Here is a 24610-nt window from a genome sequence, read left to right as displayed (position 1 = left end):
TTTTTCTGGTTCTAACAATTTATTGCCAAATTGTTAAACTTCTCAAGAAGTCAAAACATCACCTTTTCTGGGTTCCTCTGACCAGATCCAAACTTAAATTCCTGAAAACATAAACCTCATTAGCAAGGTTCATGATGGCTCCTCTATAAAACAGAATCCAGTAACAAGGAAGAAATTCTATTTTCTTTTCTTGCAAGAGACTGTGTTTTGAAGGGAAAGATGAATATCTCAATTGTAGAAATAATAGGAATTATGGTCATAGAATTGGTGTTTCATCCCTAAATGTACCTTATTCCTAAGGTCTTTATGGTCTTCTCTAATTGATTTATGGAAACGTTTATGTGCACCAGTTTTTGAAAAAGAGTTCTTAAGCTCAAGCAGGTTGGCCTGAGTCTTGGCCCCTCCAACTTTAGGAATCCAACCCAGAAGAGATTTTGTTTCTTCATCGTTTTCTGTGTTGAAGGTCAGCTGTTCTTCTGGCTTCCTTAAAAAACATCCTAGATCAAGAGCTTCTGAGTCTGGTTTATTTTGTACAGGACTAGGCGTACTAAGGTTAACAGGGTTTTGACACATAGCATGCTGGTCAAGTAAGGCAGATTTAAAATGTTCATACTGAATGTATTGTTTGGGGAGGTAGTGAGGTGCAGGTTGGGGTTTTAATGGTAGCTGTCTCCAGTACAAATCTTCTGTCTTTTTAGTATCTGTAATTTTTGGAAATGGTTGTATGTCATAACCGTTAGTCATATCTTTCGTTGGGTAACAAGGTGGACTTGCAAAGGTAGATAACAAACGTTGTTCTTCCTTAATCTTGTCTTCAATTTCCTGGTGTTTATGGATCATACCTGCTAGTGTGTTATCACGAAGTGCCGTCAATTCTGAAGAACTGGGTATGAAGGTATGAAAATTACACAAAACTCTAGGGGTGCAATCAGGACAGGGAGGTGGTGTTTGCTGGACAGTAGCCTCCAGAGGACGTTGGTTCTGAATCAGTCGAGCTATTCGTCCATCCAAGGGTCTGGGGGGTTTAAAGACAGGATGGAATTTTTCTGACTGTAGTGGTGGGATAAAAAGGAGAAAAGTGATTAATTAATAAACCTGGCATTGTAAAGGATATTGCCATAAATGGCCAGTCAAAAATCATACCCATTTTCACTGCCTGAGTAAACACAGAGGGGTGTAAGAGTACACATTTGACTGTTTTTTATATTTAAAGATACTGAAATTTGGGTCTTAATAAACATGTTTTCCTCCTCTACTAGTTTTTATTAATATGGAAAGGGTGTATTTGTACTTGGCTATACAGAAATTCCTCTATGTAGGAATGCTTTGCTTTCAAACTTTCAAAGCTGTAAAATAATCATTGGAACAAAACTGCCCATCACCAACAGTTGATGTTAAAAGTTATGGGCAGTTATTTAAATCCGTTATTAGCTTTCTTTATTAGGCCAAGGGCAAGGGTGCTTAAACCTTGGTTCATTGAAAATCAGCTTTGGAGCTGGAAGAAAGCGAGATTCCTAAACTTGATCCTCTGAGATTGTGATTCAGGAATCTGCTTTTTCAACTAACATCTCAGTGATGCTGAAGTTAGTGATGTGCTATGTTGCGGAAACACTGATCTGAGAGGAATCTGTCATAACTGTCCCTGTTTTTTGAGATGTTTTATAAATATTGTGAACTCAGTCATGTCTGTAACTGCAAAAGTAGTGAGTGTATTGAAAAGCTGAAGAATAGGTATATGTCTTTGGGGGGCAGGAGGAGGAAGGAGGGGAGGAGTTGGAGGGGCATGAGGGAACTTTCTGAGATGATGATAATTTTCAATATGTTGCTAGAGGTTTGGGTTATAGAGGTGTATGCATTTGTCAAAACTCATTGAGTGTACACTTAAGATTTGTGCATATCACTGAATGTACATTTTACCTTAAAAGAAAAAACTGCAAACAAACTGAACTGTGGTTAATGATATACATACTGAATGTTGAGAGGTAAAGTATGCTACTGTCTTCAATTTACTCTGAAGTGCATAAAAATAAGGATGGGTGGAGGGATGGAAATATGGATTATGTGATAAGTATAGTAAAATGCTCATGGCAGAATTGAGGAGATGGGCATATGCATATGAACTGTAAAACTGTTTAAACTTTTCTGTGTGTTTGAATATTTTTATATATTGAAGAAAAAAACTAAAAAAGAATGGATATATGATGATAATGGAATAGAGACGGCAGAGATAAAAATGAGAATGGTGAGATAGTAAAAGTAGTTTGGACTTAGGAAAAAAATGAACTGAGGAACATACTTTTGGAACCTTCTCTGTTCATAGTTGGAAGAATTTCCATACTACTTGTAACAAATCTGTTACAACCTTTAATCAGGTTTAAGTAGATACTATGGAAAAAAAAAAAGGAAAAAAAACCCCCTCAAAACCCTAGCTCTTTGAAATGCTTTGTTAAATTTATCATAAAGAAAAAGTATAGCCCTAGATGGCTTGGCTTAGTGGGTAGAGCGGCAGCCTGTGGACTGAAGGGTCCCGGGTTTGATTCCTGGTCAAGGGCACATGCCCGGTTGTGAGCTCAATCCCCAGTAGGGGTTGTGCAGGAGGCAGCCGATCAATGATTATCTCTCATCATTATATTTTTATCTCTCTCTCCTTTCCTTTCTGAAATCAGTAAAAAAATATTAAAAAAATAAAAAGTATAGGGTGTATCATATCCTACTTTGACAGCATCCCTTTATGAAGAAGCAGTTTTTAATACCGTTATTTTATTCTACTACAGCAAAATATTTCATACACATTTATTACCACTAACCCATGCCTTCCTAGAGTCGTTATTTATGTTTTAGTTAGAAACCAGCAAGATTCACTGAAACTTCCAACTATTTTAGGCATTTTTATCCTGCTATTAATAAAAATGTAGGTGTTGTTTTACTTGTACAATAATTTTGCACATAATATTTTTGACAGACATCCTTTGTACAACTGTGCATATATTGCTAAATAAAAATGATAAAACTGCTTACTCAGGTAAACTCTGTGGAAGTCTGGACAGCTGCTGAACACACCTAACAAAAGTAGATGTATCATCTTTTTAAAAAATTTTATTTTTTTACATGCTTTTATTGATTTCAGAGAGGAAGGGAAAGGGAGAGAGAGATAGAAACATCAATGATGATGAGAGAGAATCATTGATCGGCTGCCTCCTGCACACCCGCTACTGGGGACCCTTCAGTCTGCAGGCCGATGCTCTATCCACTGAGCCAAACCAGCTAGGGTTATATATCATCTTTTGTAGCCTTAGAGCAGGGGTCCACAAACTATGGCCCGCAGGCCACATGCAAATACAAATATTGTATTTGTTCCCGTTTTGTTTTTTTACTTCAAAATAAGATATTTGCAGTGTGCATAGGAATTTGTTCATAGTTTTTTTTTTTTTAAACTATAGTCCGGCCCTCCAACGGTCTGAGGGACAGTGAACTGGCCCCCTGTTTAAAAAGTTTGAGGACCCCGGCTTAGAGAATGCTAGTTGAAAGTGAAAAATGAAGAAAATTAAAAACCCTTCAGTGAATGACACAGCACAGTCTATGGAACTACTCTGGTGTTAATGATTTTATATCGCTTTGGGAAATACTGAAGCTAGTATAAAAAATTGTGTACAGTTCAGTCTAAAGGAGTTCATATTGAAATAGCTTATAGTTGTCTTTTATGTGTTTTTCCACAGTTTACCTCTTTGAAAATATTAATTTTGTTTTAAAAACTTTGTAGTTTAGAGGATAAAATTTAGGCCCCAAATAAAACAATAAATGAATACTATTAGGTCATTTTATTTTATTTACACAATCATAAAGGGCTTGATCATTTCTTTCAGGTCACTTCACATAATTAAGAAATCTCTGATATTTACAGAGAATGTACTGGCTTTTGATTGTAATTCAGCCAACACTCAATCATTGTGGATATCAGAAAGAAGCCTTTATCTCTTCAAAAGCAGTGATAATGTACAAGATATACAAATATGCAAAGATTCACAGAATTTAAGAATCTCATTAAATTACTAGGTAAGCATTTGTAAAACAATGCCATTGTAAATTTTAGCAACAGTAACAGTATACAATGTTTTTTTTAGAAAACAACCAGTTCTGTGAAGAAAAAAAGAAACCTACCTTGTTCTTCAAAAGAGTGGAGAAAGGTATTCAAGACAGTTTAGATCAATTCAGAATTAACTTCTAAAATGAGTTAAAATGTCCGTTTTCTAGTTTACTCACCAATATTCAAAAAGCAAATAAGAAGTGGGCAAAGAGTCCAACATGTGGATACTTTCCCCCCAAATAACTGAGAGTTGACTGCAATTACTTACAGGTTGTGGGTCAAATCCTATCTGTCCAGTTAACTCTGCTATCGCCTTTTCATGGTAATCATCCAGTTCAAGGGGGTTCATGGGCCCCAGACCTTAATAGAAACATCATGTCTTATTATTTTGTTAAATGAAAAATGGCATGTAAGTGACCTTTTAGAGAAAAACTCACCCATTCCCCTTTGTAATATAATTAGAACAATAAAATGAAAACCAACTTTACCTCCTGGTTACCTGCTAAGGAGAAACTTACCACCCACCTGAATTTCTATTGGTACTTTAGATTAAGAAACAGGGGGAAATATTAGATGAAAGCTTATAGCAGCATTTGTCAATGATCTAATTATGTTCTTTTTACTTGTATTAAAGTGAACTCATACCTGTGAAATCATGAGTGTATGAACTGATCCAGTGGGACCGCTCAATATTTCTTTGTATGTTGGCTTCTTTTTGAGAGTTAACAGGATCCCATGAATTTAAAGAAGTGTTAGGAGCGAAGGTTTTAGGAGGCTTGGGGTAGAATACTGGCTTGTTTTTCTCAACACATTTAGGAAACTAGAATATGAACATAAAAGATTATTACAATTGATGTCATCTAGTAGAATAAGAGCTGATTCACTATCTCAATAAACAGTGGCTATTGTTTTTATTTTATTTTTAAAATATATTTTTATTGATTTCAGAGAGGAAGGGAGAGGGGGAGAGAGAAAGAAACATCAATAATGAGAGAGAATCATCTATCGGCTGCCTCCTGCACGCCCCCTATTGGGGATTGAGCCCATTACCCGGGCATGTGCGCTTGACCGGAATTGAACCTGGGACCCTTCAGTCCTCAGGCTGGTGCTCTATCCACTGAGCAAAACCGGCTAGGGCTAATTTCTTTTTGATTCTACACAAATATAATGGTTTGTACAGTAAATTGTAAATCTTGCTTAAAATCTCTCACTCTATGCATATTTAGAGTTACTTAATATAGTTTAAATCATAAGAATAGAGTTGGGGGACACACAGTAAGTGAAATACAGTCCTCTTCCACCTTCTTTCAGGAGGAACCTTATTTTGCTAATTGTGGAATTGTTACAGAACTGCCCAAACTATCTGAAATCAGCTAAGAAAACGACAACAAAAAATGTGAATCCTGGTCAAACTCTCAAAATTTTCACCCAGATAGAATATAAAAGTAATCAATCTTTTGGACTCTGAGAAACATATAGAGTAAAAACATTTTTTACTTTGTTTTAAACGCACATTAAAAATACTTACGTCATAATACACACCCTGTCCTGGCCAAGTCAAGGCTTTCTTCTTTGAATCCATGGGAATATCAAGCAGTTCATGTCTGTAAGGATTACCTGGAATTTTCAGGGCAAGCACTGTTATCCTGAATATATAAGAACAATCTTCTAATTCATGGGATTTATGGGTGCAGTAAATAGAAACAAGACAATATGAGGTAGAGAGAAATGCAGGTGCACATTTTAGCTATATAGTTATAGCTTGCTGTGACTTCTTGACCTCCTCCCGCCCTTAATACACAGCGTATGGGCCACACGGACTGAGAATGACTCTCTAACCACAGTGCTCCCAGTGGTAGGAGGGGGAATCGTACTTTACCTTTCTTTGTTAATGAAAGGAATTTTTAGGTAAATTATAAATCTTCCTGGATCCTCTTTCTAGTTTAGCAAATATAATTCTAAACTACCTGTTTTGGCTTTTCCCTGCCTAAATATCAAGAAATGTAGTACCTGATTACCAAAAAGGTATTGAAAGAGAACATCTTAAACAATACAGCTTCCTAGGTATTGGTGGTACAGTGTTCTCCCCTTATCCGCAGGGGATATTTGAGGCTGAGGATAGTACTGAACTCTCTCTATACTATGTTTTTTCAGGCTGATAACGCAGATGCCTCTAAGTGACTAATGAATGGGTAGCACCATACAGCATGGACACGCAGGACAAAGGATGATTTATGTCAGGGTGGCACAGAGTGGGACATTGGGAGAGTTCATCACCCTACTTAATGGCATGCAGTTTCAAACTTATAAACTGTTTATTTTTGGAATTTTCCATTTAATATTTTCAGACCATGGTTGACAGCAGGTAACTGAGTAACAAAAATAGTGACTGCTAACACTTATCTCTATTACCTATGAAGTAGGTACTAATATTCCTGTTTTATAGATTGAGAAGTGGAGGCATAGAAGTGAGGAAACTTTCCCATGGTCTATGGTGAGTAAGTGGCATAGCCAGAATTCAACCCCTGCAGTCTGACTCCATAGTTCGTGCTGTTAAACATTCCACTGTAATATTTCTCAAAATGTTACTGACCCCTGTAAGGTACTGAGGTTGATAGTAATGGCAGTACCTATTCTTATGTTTGGGTTCAATTATTCATGTACAGAGGACCTGAGTTACAGGACAGTTCTTGGGTCTTACCTTCCTCACAGCCCACATTCATTCAACAAGTATTTATCTCTGCCTACCGTGTACCTCTTCTGTCACCTTCAGTTACCTTCAGTCTTTCGCCGTAGGTTTCTTCTCTGTTTTGAGGTGTCTAGTGTGGGATAGACTTGAAGACTAGTGTATGGGTTTAGCATCCTCTATAATAAAACTAATCTGAGAAGACCCCAATGTTTGCATCTGTGATAAAATGCTCCCAGGTGTTAAAAGTAACTGAACAAACTGCTCCCATCACTTTCTGAGTCCTATTTCAATGAGGAACTTTCACTTTCATCATGGCTGCTACATCCATAATGCTCTGAACCCACCACTGTTCCTTGTGCTGATGACCTGAAGATGGAATTTTAAAAAGCTAACCCATAGGAGAGAGCAAAAAGGAAATAAAAACAAAATATAAGTAGAATAAAAACAACCAATTCTACAATGTTTCTGATTCTGCCATGGGAGGTTCTGTATAAAGAAGAAAAGCTAAGGGCATCTGCAGAGATTCTGATTTAATTGGTCTGTGGCGAGGCCCCAGCTGATTCTAAAGTGCAGCCACAGTTGAGAACAACTTTCTGATGGTCATACTTTTGTGACTTGAATCCTTTGCCCTTCTTTCTTTAATTTTATTATTGAATAAACTCCAAATATAAGAAAAATTAATAGTGTTCTGATTTTAAATTACATTTTACCTTTTGTCTTCAAAATCAGTGTATCATAAGGCTTCGTTGGCACAGTTGGAGGAAATGGCTGTTGGCTTCGGGCGTTAATGCCAGTGTAGCGATCCTTAGGTGATGTAAAGGTTGGGAACATGGCACCGCGACAGATGTGTGTGTGGTAGGGATGTTCAACTGGATACGGGGAGCAGATTTCACTGAGATTTAGTTGAGCAAACAAAACAAAACAGAAGTGCAGTTTTAAAAAATTAATCACTAAATATTTATTGGAACCTTCTTTATGGCAGGTACTGTACCATCCCAAGATTGCAGGTTCAATCCCGAGTCAGGGCACATACGAGAATCAACCAGTGGTTGCATAAATAGGTGGAACAATGATCGATGTTTCTCTCTCTCTCCTTCCCTCAAGTCAGTCAATCAATAAATAAAATATTTTTGTAAGACAAAAAATCTGGACTCCAGGCAAAAGTCATTTAGGAGGCCAGTCAGCTCTTTTTTTGTTTGTAAAGGAATTAGGTTTTCTTGCCCTTGTCACAAACTCTCTCACCTGAACATATTTTTGAATTGGGTATAGCATTATTTTATTGCTGATCATTAAAAACTTTTCCAGTTTACTTACTTTGCTTAAAAAGTGCCACATCAACTACTACACAGGACACAAGGTTGCCAACTCTAATGATATGAGAAGAGAATCAGGGCATTCCTAAATTCCAAATGACTGACATTCCTGAGTCATGACAATTAGTGTAATAACTGCTCTTTTAATGAAGCAATACTGACTATTTCATTTTATATACTACACATTTGTTATAAATAAATATTTCCAGTGTCCAATTCAGTGGATTCCATAGTAAACCATTCCCCTTAAATTAATTTCCTCTTTAAAGTCTACTTGAAAATAAGCATTTATAGTTTGAGCAAACTGTGTGAATAAAGTAGGAATGCACACATCCGTGCTCATGGAGAGTGTCCGATCTACTTGAATCAGGAAAGGATGGTGTTTGCTGTGGTCTAGTACAAAGCCCATGTTCTGGCTGGCTGGTGTAGCACAGTGGTCGGGCGTCGACCTATGAACCAGGAGGTCATTGTTCGATTCCTGGTCAGGATATGTGCCCAGGTTGTGGGCTCGATCCCCAGCTTGCAGAAGGCAGTTGATTGATGATTTTCTCTCTCATCATTGGCCTATCTGTCTGTCTGTCTGTCTATCTATCTATCTATCTATCTATCTCTCCCTTTCTCTCTGAAATCAATACAAATTTATTTTTAAAAAAGTAGAGATTACTCATTACTTTAGAAAGTAAGTTTTAAGGGCCAAGAACATGTTAAATTACAACAAAAGAACTACATGAATTCCATAAACCATTTCTGGGGAGTGGTCTCCTTGATAGGAAGTAAATTTGCAAAATGTGTGTGTAGTTCTCAGAATCTTCTGGTTTTGTCTGTGGCCAGGATTTTGGCTTCATGAAGAAGGGGTAAAAGGTGGGGGTTAGGAAGGCAGGGCAGAAATTTTTTCCCCTTTAGATTCTAGAAATGTGTATTTCCTAGCAAATAGTATTAAGTTATATCTAGTAATGATTCAGGAAGATGTTATTTATTCTAAGACCTGAAAACTATGGACTCTGTATACTGTGAGTCTATGTATGTTATGAGATTTCATTCAATATATTGCAAAGGTTATATTTGTTTGTTAAAAAACATATTGCAAAATTATACCTTCCACTAAATTTTCAGGTTTTATCCTACTCAGGTTTTGAATACAACAGTATTAAATGACCAGAATGTATTTTTCTTTCTTTAAGGAATAATATATTTTGCAGAAAATATTATGTTCCTGGTTATATTAAATGATTTATAAAGGTTACTTTCATTTTGTGTCTTGAGTCCCTAAATAGAAAAGAAATGATAAGAAAAGGCAGAACATCATTCACTTAACCTCACAGGCATTTAAATAAAGGAATTTGGTTTGTATACATTGTTCAGTTAGAGGCATGGGCTGTCTGAGCAAGATTTACCAAGATGTTTAACAAGATGATAACAGCTCTTTCCTGGGGATGTTTGAGGACCATGTCAAAGGAAGAGACTTTGGAATTTATCAGGCTACAAGCAGACAGGTGATCTGAGAAAAAGAACCCAACAAAAAGGGCTTTACTTTTCATATTTCTATTAAGAGAATTTGGAAAGTCCAAAACAAAGCTCTTCACATAGTTGTGTTTTTTAAAACCCCAAAACAACTAAGATTTAAAAATTTCTTTTGCCTTTTTGTTGTTGTTGTTAATCTTCACCCAAGGATATTTTTCCATTGATTTTTAGAGAGTGGAAGGGAGAGGGAGAGACAGAGAGAAACATCGATAAGAGAGAGAGACATTGATCAATTGCCTCCTGCATGCACCTCAACCAGGTCTGGGAAACCTGCAACCAAGGTATGTGCCCTTGATTAGAATCGAACCTGGGACCCTTTAGTTCATGGGCTGATGCTCTATCCACTGCACCAAACTGGCTAGGGATAAAATTTAATAGCCTTTTGAGCAGATCTTACCCTGTAACATAATTTTAAAATGTTACCTTATTATTTTCAGTTAAGACTGACAGGTACTTTAGTAGCATCAAGCACACCTAGTGTTTAGATCCTGTTTTCTAATACCATTCTCCCATAGAAGGAACTGGGCTCCTTGGAGAAATGGCTGACTCTAGGACTGGGGCAGGAAATATATGAGTGTGTAGCGTCTTGTACGCCAGAAAGTAAGGAACTATTCAAAGGAAAATAAAACCCTCACAACAGTAAGTGATATAGTACTAAACAAACAAACAAACATGTCAGAAGGACACCACACGGATGGGTATGTGGATATAGGAGCCAACTGAGAGAGCTCCCAGTGGTCAACCTGAGTAACAGAACAAGTAAAGTAGTACAGGGTTACTACTAAAGTACCAAAGAGAAACCAGAAACACCAATCAGAAAGGATATATGCACCCCTATGTTCATAGCAGCACAATTCACCATAGCTAAGATTTGGAAACAGCCTAAGTGCCCATCAGTAGATGAATGGATTAGAAAACTGTGGTACATCTACACGATGGAATACTATGCTGCTGTAAAAAAGAAGGAATTCTTACCATTTGCAACAGCATGGATGGAACTGGAGAGCATTATGCTTTTCAAATAGTGCCAGTCAATGAAAGAAAAATACCACATGATCTCACTCATTTATGGATAATTAAGACCATTATAAACTGATGAACAAAAATAGATACAGAGGCAGAGCAGCATCGAACAGATTGTCAAACTATAGCAGGAAGGCCGGGGAGGGTTGGAGGGGGGGCGGTAAGAGATCAACCGAAGGACTTGTATGCATGCATATAAGCATAACCAATGGACACAAGACACTGGGGGGTAGGGGAGGCCAGGGGATGGTCAAGGGAAAAAAAAAAAGGAGACATATGTAATACTCTTTGTAATACTTTAAGCAAGAAAACAAAATTAAAAAAAATTTCAAATAGCATGTACTCTTGATAGGATGTGATAAAAATGGCACTTTACCTCTTCCATCCCCAGACACATTAGCTGAGTCCAATCATGAGAAAAACACCAGACAAATCCCAACTTGGGGACATTCTGCAAAGCATGTGACCTGTAATCCTCAAAAGTGTGTAGACCATAAAAAAAAGGAAACTGAAATGGTCACAGCCAAAAGGAACCTAAGGAACTAAGGAGACTACCATATTCTTGGATGGGATCCTGGAAGACAAAAAGGACCTTAGGGGAAAAACTGAGGAAATCTGAGTAAAGTATGGACTTTATATTTGGCTCATTCATTGTGACACATGTACCATACTAATGTAAGATGCTAATAACAGGAGAAACTGGGTGTGAGGTATATAGGAACTCTACTGTTTCCCAATAATTTTGTAAATATAAAACTGTACTAAAAAAGTTTGTTTAAAAAAAAGATTAGCAGGGGGAAATCAATGATACTCTAACTTTGGACCTGTATCAGCCTCTCCCACATTCATGAAAAGTCTCATGTGTCCCCACACTAAGACCTTAGAATCGCCAATACATTTTTTCCTTGATTAGAACAGAGAAGGCCCTGGCTGGGTATCTCAAATGGTTAGAGCATCATCCCAATATGCCAGGGTTGCGGGTTTGATCCCTGGGCACATACAAGAAGCAACCAATGGGTGCATAAATAAGTGGAACAAGAAATCAATGTTTCTCTAGAATCAATACATTAAAAAACACAAAAGAACAGGGAAGGGAAATACAAGTGTATACTTACCCTACTGCTGAATTAGGTGGTTTGGGCAACCTAGAATAAAAACAGGAAACGAATCCTAATTTATATTAAGGACTTTTTAAAGCTTACATTTCTATTAGAAACTTGCTTAAGAATAAAGAAGTATCCAATTTTCCAGCTATAGTGTCTTTTATATAATATTGACTTTATAATATCCTGATTGACTTTCTGGAACAATGAATAGCTGACCAGAGAGATATGATGTCATCCTATCTCAGTTGTCTATTGATCATTTTTTTTACCATTGTGATTACTCTAATTTCAGTCCTACTAAACACCCGTTGTGCATTTCTTATTTGTAGTGCAGATAGGATTGCTACTTGTAATGATAACAGAGCTCTTGCTCTTATTGACATTCACCCTCATAGTCAAGCGGTAGCAAGTGCTCTGAGGCAGCCTGCCAGTGTGCATGTGGTACAATTACACGACCTAAAGTGACCTTAGTACTGTGTGTGCTTTGTCCTTTTGCCCAGGATTGCTGATCTCTCCATTGACAGAGAGGCTAGAACAAAACTGAACAAGGTACTGAAGGTACGCCTTTTCTGAACCAGTTCATCTGAAGTTTGTGTATTTACTAAATATGCTGAGCCAAGAAGTAATACTGCAGCCCAGGAACAAAGTCCACACTAGGCAAAGATTGTCATCCACTTTCATTGGGTTCTAACAATTAGTTTCTAACTATACAAATATTTCTAAATATTTCAGGTGTAAAAAATGAACAGAATGTTAATCAGTTGATAGTAAAGATCAGTAAAATTGAGTATATTCTTTTAATTTTTTATGTTTTTCTATTTAGGAAATGGTATATTAGCCATATAATTTTATTAGCCTATATTATAAATACATGATTCATATGAGCTATAACATGTTTATGCCCTTCTTTATTTGGACTCTAAGTTTGTGGGTTTGGAACTTAAAAAAAAACATACATGTCTTGTCTTCCGGTTATATTTCTGGTTGAGTTGGGGAACAAGGGGCAATGAATATAACAATCGAAGGGATCTAGAGTTAGTAGATTGGCTATTATTTGTGAAACATTGTCAGCATCTAAAAATTTTCTCATGTGACACATTTAGTGATGACATTGACAAATGTGTGCCTAAAATTGATTTGATTCAAAATGGAAATTTTTTTTTTTAAAGAAAAAGGAAAGCTTCTAAAGACAATCCTCAAAGTTTGAAAATAAAGTGAATGAGCCCTAGCTGGTTTGGCTCAGTGGATAGAGCATCGGCCTGGGGACTGAAGGGTCCGGGTTTGATTTTGGTCAAGGGCACAAGCCCAGGTTGCAGGCTCGATCCCCAGTAGGGGGCATGCAGGAGGCAGCCAGGAATTAACATAGTGATTCTCTCTCATCATTGATGTTTCTTTCCTTCTTCCTTCCTCTCTGAAATCAATAGAAATATATTAAAAAAAAGAAAGAAAATAAAATGAATGAAAAGAAAATATGCTCAGAGACACCAATTTCTTGACCTGAACCAGTCATACTCTTACCTACTTTTCAAAGTTAACTAATCCCAAAGGGATAAACAGGGCCTACTAACCACAAATAGCATGTCTTTTTGGCTCCCTCTTGTGGCTAAACTCTATATTAACTTCTTACTCACAAATAAATTCCTAATTTGTTAAAGGCAAAGAAGGGATATTTTCAGTTACTTCAATATTGTCAGTGTTTTATTTTTATCTGAAAATTAAAAATTATGATTTTGTATTGTATACCACCAACTATTTCAAAGAGTAAAAAATAATTACCATGTATTCCTAATCCAAAAGAGACTTAGGGAATAGTCTTTTTAAGAGTTATTTGTAGATTATAATAATGAATGTCTCATAAAATTCCAATTAAAATTTTTGTTGAGGGCACTTAGCATTTCCTGTGAACCTTTAAAGAAATGTAAATATTAGCTTGAGTAACTAGGTCAAAAGCAGGGAAATGGACCAAAGTGGCCTATTTAAATCCCTTCGAACATTATAATCTAATTTATATTTCCTACTTTTTCCTCACTTGTTTAAATATTAGAATTAGTAAGTTTAGGATTATTTGTTTTATTTTTGTCATTTGTTTGGTCTTGGTTTCTATTATTAATGATCTCTATAAAAAAAGGAACACTTGTATTTTCTAAAAGTTCCCATTTTGGTTTTTTTTAAAAACATTTATCATATAACTCATTTTCACTTAAAAAATGTTATTTGGCCTTGCTGGTGTGGCTCAGTGGTTGAGTGATGACCTATGAACCAGGAGGTCAGGGTTTGATTCTCTGTCAGGGCACATGACCCGGTTGCGGGCTCCATCCCCAGCAGGGGGTGTGCAAGAGGCAGCTGATCATTGGTCCTCTATCATTGATGTTTCTATTTCTTCCTCCCTCTCCCTTCATCTATGAATTCAATACAAATATAAAAAATGTTATTTGATCTCACATAAGAAAAAGAAACCCCAAACTTACAAAGAATCATTTCCATAGATGTCACTTTTTTTGTTCTGTGTCAAATAATAGAACTGTTCAATAGGAAGCCTTCTGAAAAGAAAGAAAAAAAATTAAATTGAACACTTTTTCAAATTAACACAGTGTAACAGTGAGACAGGAAAAGGCAAATAGCAAATAGACTAATACAACCATGTGTATTGGGAAATTCAGTATATGAAAAGGTGGCATTTTATTTTATTATATTTTTTAATCTTCACCTGAGGACATGCTTAGAGAGAGAAAGAACATTGATGTGAGAAACATTGATCGGTTGCCTTCCATATACACTCCAAGTGGGGATTGAACCCACAGCCCAGGTATGTGCCCTGATCAGGAATTGAACCAGCAACCTTTTGGTACACAGGCAGATGCTCAACCAAATGAGCAACTTGGGCTGGGCAAAATGAAGGCATTTTATATCAGTGGAGGAGGATTTACTTTCAATAAACAATGCAGGAAATTTATATACAATGCAGGAAAAATTCAATAGCTATTTGGAAAAAAATAGATTTATATTTCATAGTTTCGGATGGATTAAAAATCTAAAGAACTAGGAACTACATACAATTATTAAAATAAAATATACAAGAATGCATTTTTTTCTTGGTGATAGGAAAAACATTTTATATAATATTTTATTTTAAAAGTCAAAAACCAAAAGTAAATACAATAACATCAAATGAAAAACGTGAAGTCAGGACAGCATAAAAAGTTCAAATAAAACAGACTGGAGCCCTGGCTGGTGTGCCCTGAGAGGTCACCTGTTCAATTCCCTGTCAGGGCACATGCCTGGGTTGCAGGCTCCATCCCTGGTAGGGGGCATGCAGGAGGCAGCTGAGCAATGTTTCTCTCTCTTTCCCTCTTCCTTCCTCTCTCTCTAAAAATCAATAAAAACATATTTAAAATACAAAACAAAACATAGATTGAAAGAAATACTTGCAATAAAGATATGTAAAGGATTAATATCCAGAACATAAAGAACTAATAAAATCTATAGATAAAAGACAAACTATAAAAATGGAGAAAAAATAACAGAAAAGGAAATGTAATGGCTATTCCTAAGAAAAAATTTCTCAACCTAATCTGAGAAATGCATTCGATAACCAAGATATTATTTAGATGGGCAAAAATTATACAGTTTGATACTATAATACAGCTGGGCAAGAGTGTGGAGAAATGGATACTTTTAGCTACTACCAAGAGAATATAAAGCACTTGGGCTCTATCTACTAAAATTAAAAATATTTATATATTGTGACCCCAAACTTCCACTTCGGATTTTCCCTAGAGAAACGTTTCTGTACAAACATATTCATTACTTATAGTTAATGCAAAAAAAAAATATTACGAGAATGGCTAAGTAATCTATGATGTATCCATGTTGTGGAACACTGAGAAATTAAAAAGAATGAGATTGATCTGTATTTATAATCTCTAGATTATATAGAGATAAAAAGAACTAACTTGCCTAATACTATATATCAAATGTATCCACATCCTATATAATAAAAGGGTAATATGCAAATTGACCCTAACAGCAGAATGACTGGGAATGACTGGTCACTATGACACACACTGACCACCAGGGGGCAGACGCTCAATGCAGGAGCTGCCCCCTGGTGGTCATTGTGCTCCCACAGGGGGAGCTCTGCTCAGCCACAAGCCAGGCTGATGGCTGCCAGTACAGCGGTGGTGGTGGGAGCCTCTCCTGCCTCCTCAGCAGCGCTAAGGATGTCCGACTGCAGCTTAGGCCTGCTCCCCGCTGGCAAGTGGACATCCCCCGAGGGCTCCTGGGCTGCCAGAGGGATGTCTGACTGCCAGCTTAGGCCCAATCCCCCCAGGGAGCGGGCCTAAGCCAGCAGGTGGTCATCCCCCGAGGGGTCCCAGACTGCGAGAGGGCACACACCGGGCTGAGGGACCACCCCGAATGCACAAATTTTTGTGCACTGGGCCTCTAGTATAAAATAATACCATATATTTTCAATGGGTGCCCATATAATCCTGTAAACTAAAGGTGTGAAAGGAGATACAGGGTAGTGGTGACTGTAATTCTCTCCAGGAAAGAGACTGGGATTGGTGGGGTGGGCCTTTTAGATTTTTAAAAAAGATTTTTTTTTTTCCAGAGCAGTTTTAGGTTCACAGCAGAGTTGAGAGGACGTTTTTAGAGCAGGCATCCTGTCTTTGGGGGAACTAGTTAATTGGTAATTGGTTCAGAGCATGTGCCACACTCTTTAGGACAACACTCAGCCATAACTGAATAGTATTTCACACTACTCAAAAAGATAACTTCTGATGGTTAAAAATCGAAGGAATTGAGAGAAATACATACAAATATTAAAATAAAATAGACAAGAATGTATTTTTTTTCTTGGTGGTAGGAAAAACATTTTAAATACGATTTTTCTTTTAAAAGTCGAAAACATCGATTAGTTGTCTCCCACATGTACCCTGACTGGGGATCAAACCCACAACCTGGGCCTGTGCCCTGAGCAGGAATTGAACCCGTGACCCTTCAGTGTATGGGAGGAAGCGCCAACCTAGCCACACCTGCCAGAGAGGCAAGGGTTGAATTTAAAAGGTGCAATGGTCTTACCAGATTTGCAGAATGGTAGAATAGCCTATTAAAGATTCGGTTATGGCTGAGTGTTGTCCTGGAGTGTGGCACATGCACTGAACTACTGACCAATAGTTTCCCCCAACGACAGAATGCCTGGCCTAAAAAGCACAGGGTGTAAGTGGGAGACTGCCTCTGACTGTTTTCTTCCTGTTACACTTGAGAACTAACTTTTACTTCCTGCACACCCCTGGGGCTATGCTGGTCTAGAGGTCGAGAGAGCAGTGCTTCCATCAAGAGAACACAACAACGGTCCCATTGAACTGGAAGTTGAAGGGATGAGGTAATTGGGGCTCCTTTTGACTCTGGAGAAAACAGGCAAGAAAGGACTGTACCAAGTAGGCAGGGATGATTGATCCTTAACATCAAGGACAAGAGGACTGCTGCTATACAATGAATGGGGGAAAGGAGTATTTCTGGAACCTAAATAAGCTCTTGACACCTCCTAGCATTGCTTCCCGTGGCATAGAATTAATGGAATACTGTAGCAGCCTCACACTAAGAGCTTAGATCTCTCAGGAACAGAATTTGGGGTTGTCCCATCAGGTAATGAACTACCAGCTCATGTACTGGCTGAGGGCAAGGGAACTTGGAATGGGCAGTGGAGGAAGGAAATTATAACATAAGAGCCTCATGCCAGCTGTAGAAATAAGATCTAGTCACATCCCATATTTTCTTCCTTGTTGTGTCCTATATACTTTTATGCATTAACTAATTTTTACTTTTTCCTTATTATTTCATATAGGGTGTGTTGGTGATAGGTTTATTAAGTGCAGACATGTGGACTATCGTGACAAGATTATGACCGAACTAGACAGGAGTGAATGTACACAGAGATCCTAGACTTGGAGCTGGATGCAGGAACTGATGAGATGTTGGGTCTTCCCTTTTGAGGAGGTGAGCACGTTTTCATTTGTCTGCTTTTTACTGCTTTACTTGGGCTTTGGAACGGTCATTGGCTGCCACATGTTCCTGTTGTTACTGTTTCTCTCTCTCGCTTTGACTTGTCTTTCCTAATTTCTTTTAACTGCTTTAGAACAACAAGCTAGTTAGCTAGATTATTAGTAAACCTGGTAACCAAGATTGCTAGAGAAAGCAGGAGTAAGTAAGCTGTGTGTGAAAGTTTGATGGATTTTATTTTTAATAAATTTCATAATTTTTAGCAAATAATTCATGTGACATTATATTTACTGCTCAGATTTATCTTTGCTTTCTCTTCAGTTTTAACCCGTTTTACATAAAGTTACTGAGTGACTTTAGGATTTGTTAATGATTATTGAGATATTTTAATAACTGAAAACAATGCCCAATAGATTCTAATAACTACAGATTCATGAACAAATTAGAAATCAAAAGTTCCAAAAATTCAAGAACATCTGTACACATTAGGCCAGCTATTTGCTCAAGCAAAAACATTTTTAATTAAATCTCTCAGGATATTCCCATTTAGTTTTAGATAAAATGAGGTTAGCAAGGGAATTAAATTAATAATCAAAATTTCTGATAATAACACTTGAACATCTCTAAGGACAGCAGACATCCATAAACACAGATTTTTTTTTTTTTTACTGACTTCACAATTAGATATTATATAATTAGTTTTTCCATCTGTGTCTTCTTATAAATAATGGGGGAAAGGAGTATTTCTGGAACCCAAGTTTGGAGGCAGATTTAAATTAGAAAGGTCTCACAATAGAAATAAAAATGAATAATAAATACCTCTGTGTGAACGGCAGAAAGATGACTTACCTTGGCCAGGTATCTCCACCATACCCATAGTGCTGATGTCCCTTGCCCATGGCATGGAGAGGGTCACATTTTGGCCTGTGTTCCTCAGGGAGTGAAATGGGTATCATCCCACCATATTCCTTGTCAGCACCCCATGGAAGCCTGCACTGTTGGAGCGACTCCTTCAATTCCTGATACCTGTGAAAAAAGAGAGACTTTTAAAATAGCTTCAGTATGGAATACTATGGTCTGAATATTTGTGTCCCCCCAAATTTTTATGTTGAAATCCTAATGCCCACTGTGATGATATTCAGGAGGTGGGGCCTTTAGGAGGTGGCTAGGTCATGAAGGCGAAGCCCTCATGAATGGGACTAACACTCTTACAGAAGAGACCCAGAGAGCTTGCTGGCTTTGCCACCAGGTGAAGATACAGCAAGAAGGTGCCAGCAATGAACCAGGGAGAAGGCTCTCACCAGAACACGAGCCTGCCGGTGCCACGACCCTAGACTTCCAGCCTCCAGAACTGTGAGAAATATGTTTGTTGTTTACGAGTTACCCAGCTACCTAGTCTGTGCTAGTTGGTTAGAGCTGCCCAAAAGGCTAAGACAAACAACTAAAATTCCTACAGCTTCCAAACTATTTTTAGATTATATTTTCAGATTACAGAATTCTCAGTGCTGGGTAGATTATAAATGGTTATTTAGGCATCATTGGACTGCTGAGGGAAGGAGGTTAAATTCCTGAGGGCTTATAGATTATCTGTAGTTTTTTTTTTCTTCAATAATAGTTGTATGTATGCTTACATCTTTTTTTTAAAAAAATATATTTTATTGATTTTTTACAGAGAGGAAGGGAAAGGGATAGAGAGTTAGGAACATCAATGAGAGAGAAACATTGATCAGCTGCCTCCTGCATATCCCCTACTGGGGATGTGCCCGCAACCAAGGTACATGCCCTTGACCGGAATTGAACCTGGGACCCTTCAGTCCGCAGGCCAACGCTCTATCCACTGAGCCAAACCGGTCAGGGCAATGCTTACATCTTTTAAAAGTTTTTATTGAGCTATAACTCACATGCCATATAACTCATCCATTTAAAGCGTACAATTAAGTTGTTTTTAGTATACTCACAAATATGTCACTTTCCAGAATTTTGAACATTACATTCCAATCTTGGGAGGCTTAATTTAGCCAGCAGTGATGATTGGAAGGCATGATTAAAGGAAAGCTCAGAACAAAGATACTTTAATTTTTAGTTGGCAGAGTGCTAATAGTCAAAAAAATATTTAGTAATCAGAAAGCAATGGAATGAATCCAGAAACAAAATGGGAACGTATAATGAAATCTGAAGCAATTGTCAAGGCACTTCCTTAATTAATATGTTTGTCTCCCTAATGAACAAGACAACTTGCTAGAGCAAGCATGTCAAACTTGCGGCCCGTGGGCCGCATGTGGTCCACAATGAATACTTTTACGGCCCAGCCAATATAACGGTATGTAAGAAACGTTTTAATAAAAATTTCATAACTTAATTTTTACAATATCCTGTTATACATAATTATTTATAACGAACTATGTTTGTTAATGACTGATTACTATAATCCTGTTGCATTCATTTCCCTTACGTGCCATACATGCAGGCACACCATTTCTCTCCACTAATACTAGCAGTGAATATTTTAGCAGCCGATTGCCACGTCATTAGTCTTGTACTGATTTGTTTGGTGTGCACAACAGGAAATGTTTCGCTTTCGGAGAACAAGAAAAATAGGTTTATTTGCGTTACACTTATTAATTTGCACAGTTATTCAGTGTCTGGGAAATTAATGTTCAAGAAAAAATGTTAACTTTTATTAAAAATGTTCGATTATTTTATGTTAACGATTACTCATTTATTTCAGCTCTTTGTATTCAGTATGTCTCTATCGAAATAAACGTATGTTTCTATGAAAATTGAAGCTTTTGTGTTTTTGCGGCCCCCATAAACTTAAACCTTGTTTATTTGGCCCATGTTAGCCTTTGAGTTTGACATGCTTGTGCTAGAGATCAGAAGATGTCAACCGAATGGAAAAAGGATATAGACATCTGTGATTCTTAATAGCTGTACCTGTCATTCTTAAATTTTCAATGGAAGAAATACAAAAGTACACCATCAATTTATTAATATTTTAAAAAGCAACCAACTGAGTATATATACAGGGTGAGGCAAAAGCAAACCAGCTTCTTCTTGTATTATTATTATTTATTGTAGTATTTTCCATACAAATAACTACAAGCCTACTTTTGCCCTACCCTGTATTAATGACTACTGTAATTGCTTCAAAATTTACCAGTGAAGAACGTAACTGAAGAATAAAGATTAAGTTGCCCTAAGACAATGGGTGAGCCAGAACCATAATCCTGATTGTCTTACTGTTTTCAGGCTTTCCATTAGCCCAATGGTTCTCAAAATAAGCTGGAAAACTCTTACAATGCAGATTCCCTAGACCCACCTCAAGCTTACTGAGCTAGAACATCTACAGAGAGTGCCCAGGAATCTGCATTTTTAGAAAGCTTCTCAGGTGATTTTGATGTACCCTGTCTGTATACCATTGGGTAACAATGGTGCTAGACTGCGTTACCTATTCTGGAAAGGAAATAAAAAAGTAGGCTGATGTGAGGAAATAATTTTGCACTGCTGTTAAAATTACCAACTGAGTTCAAAATACATTATGATATTAAAAAAAAAGACATCCCCTTAAGCACATCCATGTTTAGAAAATTAAGCTGCTGAGAGCTAACATATGCTAGGACTCATGTTCATCCTTACCATTATGAAGGGTAATTTCTAGAAGCTAGGAGCTTTTCGTTTTGTTTTGCTTTTGAGATTTGAGTTGGGAGTTATTGACCCTTAACCTGGTCTGAAGAAATAAGCCTCAGCATTGATAGAACAGAGGTACCAATCAACGTTCTCTTGATGACACTTTCCAGAGCAGTTCCAAATGACAACCTGGAGAGAAAAGTCAACTTCTCATTCTGTAAGCTGCCCGGCTGATTCTTGAGAGGGAGTTAACAGGAGAGGTTCTGAGAATATATGATCATCCTGACTTTCCCACTTAGGGACTATGAAAGGAAAGAAGTCCATGGAGTAAAAGAGAAAGCAAGTTTTAGTAATCAGAAGCCAGGAACATGTTTATACCTAGGACATGTGTTTATTTTATAGTCAGTTAACAAAAAGCAATTACTTTCTTAAAGATGCTTCTCTTACATTTCATGCCAGTTAAAGGGTTTTGGAGCCAATTATAAATCAACCATAAGATCATTTAGCTAGAAGGGATCAAAATCTCAGTGAAAAGCCTTAGAGTACTTTTGAGGGGATAAAGATCAATCAGATATGGCAGACCTAAATTCCTACTCCGAAACCTTTTGGCCAAGTATAAAACCTCACAATGCTGCTTTTAAGCCAACTGCTCATCCCCAGATCACACATGATCTGCTAACGGTTCTCCCTGACTCAGGGGAAGCCCTGCCTAATCGAATGGCCCTTGGAGCTGAGAGGAATTTTGGGCTGACAACTGCTTTTTGGAATCAGGTTAATAGTAGAAAAGAAGGTACAGCAAGGACTAACTCAGGAGAAGTGAGCTGAGCCCTCTCTCCACAAATATGACAATATTCCTCTTCATTTAGTGAAAATAGTTTACAAAAAACACATTGAATATGATCTTTAAATTTAAAAAAATGGAGAGAACACATGTTGAGATGTTAATGGTGGTCATTTCTAGGTAAAGAACAGGTATTCTGTACAAAGGAAGTACATAATTTTTCTTTCTGTCAAACAATGGGAAATTTGTTTTCTTTATGGATTTCCATGGTTTCTAAAGTAATCATAAGGAAGGTGTTAGTTTTATAATTAGGAAAAAAACCTTCTTTTTTCTTTTCATATTACAGACCGGAACAGATCTATGCAAGATCAAGATGGTGAAAGCTGAGATGGAAGAAGAAAGAAGAGTCAAGTCTGTTGAGAGCCAGTGTGTAGTCTGACAAAGAGAACTCATTGAGGGCCAAAAAAATCTTCACATTCTTGAAGGGCTGCTATCATGGAGATGACTGATTTTCTTATTTTACATGGCTTCAGAGGGAAGAACCAGGATCAGCAGGTGGAAATTACAAGGGGGAATTTTCTCAGTAGGAAGAAAATTATCTAATAATCAGAAACATTCCAAATGGACTTCCTGTGAGGTAGTGATGTTCCAGACTTGCTGTCTGATTTCTTAATGAAATAATTCTTAAATGAAGAGGTCTTAAAGAAATAATTCTAAATGAAATTAAATTAAAAAATAAAAACAAACAAACAAAACAACCACACGGGCTAGTTTTTCACCCATCCAAGTGTGAAATTACTCCACCCCCTCAAAATGATTCAAGTAAATACAATGCAGAAAAGCTGGCACTAAGATCTTGGAGAATTTGTTTTACCTATTACTTCATACATAACATGGGAATAGTAATAGTACTATCTTTTAGGGTTGTTGTGAGGATTAAAAGAATCCTATATAATTAAGCATAATATGCTCAGTGTCTGGTCGACTGGTTGGCCGTTCAAGTGTAATATGCTAATGATATGCTAAGGCCACTCAACCGCTCGCTATGATGTGCACTGACCACCAGGGGGCAGATGCTTCGACTGGTATGTTAGCTTGCTGCTGGGGTTTGGCCAATAGGGACTGATCGAGAGACGGGCCGGACACGCCCTAGAGCTCTCCCTCTGTCCCTCCCTGGCCCCAATTGTGCACTGGTGGGGTCCCTTGACCTGGCCTGCGCCCTCTCACAAACCAGAGAGCTGGTTTCGGCCTGATCCTGCAGGCTAGGCAAGGGACCCCATTGGTACATGAATTTGTGCACTGGGCCTCTACTTATTACATAAAAAGCATTTAGTAGAGTGCCCACACATAGTAATGACTCATTATACAGTAAATGCAATTTTAATCATAATCTGCAGTTATTGTGTTACAGGAAATTTGGTAAAGCAAAAATTTAGGTGCAACTATGAACAAGATCCTGGGAATATTTTTAACCTGACTGTGTTATAGAATAAAATTGTTTGAAACAGATTAATTTTCAAATGAAGGAACCAATCATCCTAGAGTTTTATAATGGGTGAATTTGATGTCTACCTTTTAAAAATACACACCAACTTACTTTTTATCAAGTTCCTACCAGATGTGAGCACCTTAAAGTTTAGGTAATTGTCATGTTATGCTTTCCCAATCATGTGATAAACAGAAGAGCCCATAACCATAAGTGTTTTTTTTTCTCTTACATATACAAACATATTAAAACCCTTTTAAACTGTTTGGCTTTCTCTAGTTTTTGTTGTACCTGTCCTCCGAGGCAGTTGGGCGAGGAGCTGTTTGCAGCGGAGTGTGCACTTCATTGGAGTAAAAGGTGTCTGACAGGAGGTCCGCTCCTTCACGCTCCCTGCAGCAGCAGGGCCGGTGGTGGATCACCTCCATGCTTCCCGGCTAAAAAGGCACAATCTGGACAAGAGAAGGAGGGCACACTCGACTTGGCAGCGGGTGACTCGGTCGCTGTCACAGGGACCCTCCCTCAGGGCCGGCAGGAAACAGGCTATGCTAAATTGTCCACCCCAACGCTGCAGAGGAGCCAGGGGCTTCCTCCCTCCCGACAGCCCCTCCGTGGACCCTGCGGTGGCACATCAATCATTACTATGGGAATGAATTTTAACAGAAACAGATCCGCAAAGTGGAAGATGTTCCCGAGTAGAGTGAACCCCTGTAGGTCCGTCCTACAAGGGCTCCACTTCGCGGACATGGGCTGACGTTCAGTTCTGGCCTCACATTTAGCCGTAACCGTTCAGGAACTTAGCTGATCAACGCGCCCCCCATGGCCCCCCCAATGGAGCAGGGAGACTCATTATTCAGCAGATCAACAGCGGTGCTTCCGAAGACTTCGGGTGTCCTGAGCGAGGGAAGCCCTTGGCAGAGCGGGGCCCCAAAGGGTGAGAACCCCACCCCGCCCTCGGGCTTGGAGGGGGACCCCCAGGA

The 24610-nt window shown here is 38.0% G+C and overlaps 1 protein-coding gene and 1 long non-coding RNA gene across 4 annotated transcripts in view; one reads left to right on the top strand and one right to left on the bottom strand.

Moving 5' to 3' along the window:
• The window catches only part of LOC102248503, a 28247-nt gene extending 5149 nt beyond the window's left edge, over positions 1–23098 (top strand). The window contains exons 2-5 of one of the 3 annotated variants that reach the window (XR_001361442.1): positions 12237–12294; positions 17050–17122; positions 17585–17736; positions 22494–23098. This is a non-coding gene — a long non-coding RNA (uncharacterized LOC102248503). Of the gene's footprint in view, positions 1–12236; positions 12295–17049; positions 17123–17584; positions 17737–18953; positions 19323–22493 lie in introns of those variants that run through there. The other 2 variants (XR_001361440.1, XR_001361441.1) reach the window with 2 other exon arrangements.
• LOC102248804 (chromosome unknown open reading frame, human C7orf31) lies at positions 1–24604 on the bottom strand. Its single transcript, XM_014537026.1, has 9 exons — positions 23925–24604; positions 18589–18765; positions 14205–14276; positions 11746–11775; positions 7484–7665; positions 5613–5701; positions 4730–4904; positions 4353–4444; positions 1–1050 (listed from the first exon to the last, which is right to left on the bottom strand). The coding sequence occupies exons 1-9, from the start codon at positions 24056–24058 to the stop codon at positions 229–231; spliced, it is 1773 nt and encodes a 590-aa protein (XP_014392512.1). The 5' UTR covers positions 24059–24604; the 3' UTR covers positions 1–228.
• Between the last annotated feature and the right edge of the window lie 6 nt (positions 24605–24610).

Source organism: Myotis brandtii, unplaced genomic scaffold, assembly GCF_000412655.1.
Source record: "Myotis brandtii unplaced genomic scaffold, ASM41265v1 scaffold17, whole genome shotgun sequence".
Taxonomy (NCBI): Eukaryota; Metazoa; Chordata; class Mammalia; order Chiroptera; family Vespertilionidae; genus Myotis; species Myotis brandtii.
Note: the sequence above shows the minus strand (reverse complement) of the source record. Positions and strands in the feature narration are given on the sequence as shown.

Excerpts from the sequence above, each read along its gene's own strand:
- LOC102248804 (XM_014537026.1), bottom strand. The coding sequence starts at position 24,058 with ATGGAGGTGATCCACCACCGGCCCTGCTGCTGCAGGGAGCGTGAAGGA. Across the intron at positions 11,776-14,204 it reads ATCTATGGAAATGATTCTTT|GTTGCCCAAACCACCTAATT; the intron begins GTAAGTTTGGGG and ends TTTTTATTCTAG. Across the intron at positions 7,666-11,745 it reads CCACCTAATTCAGCAGTAGG|TGAAATCTGCTCCCCGTATC; the intron begins GTAAGTATACAC and ends ACTAAATCTCAG.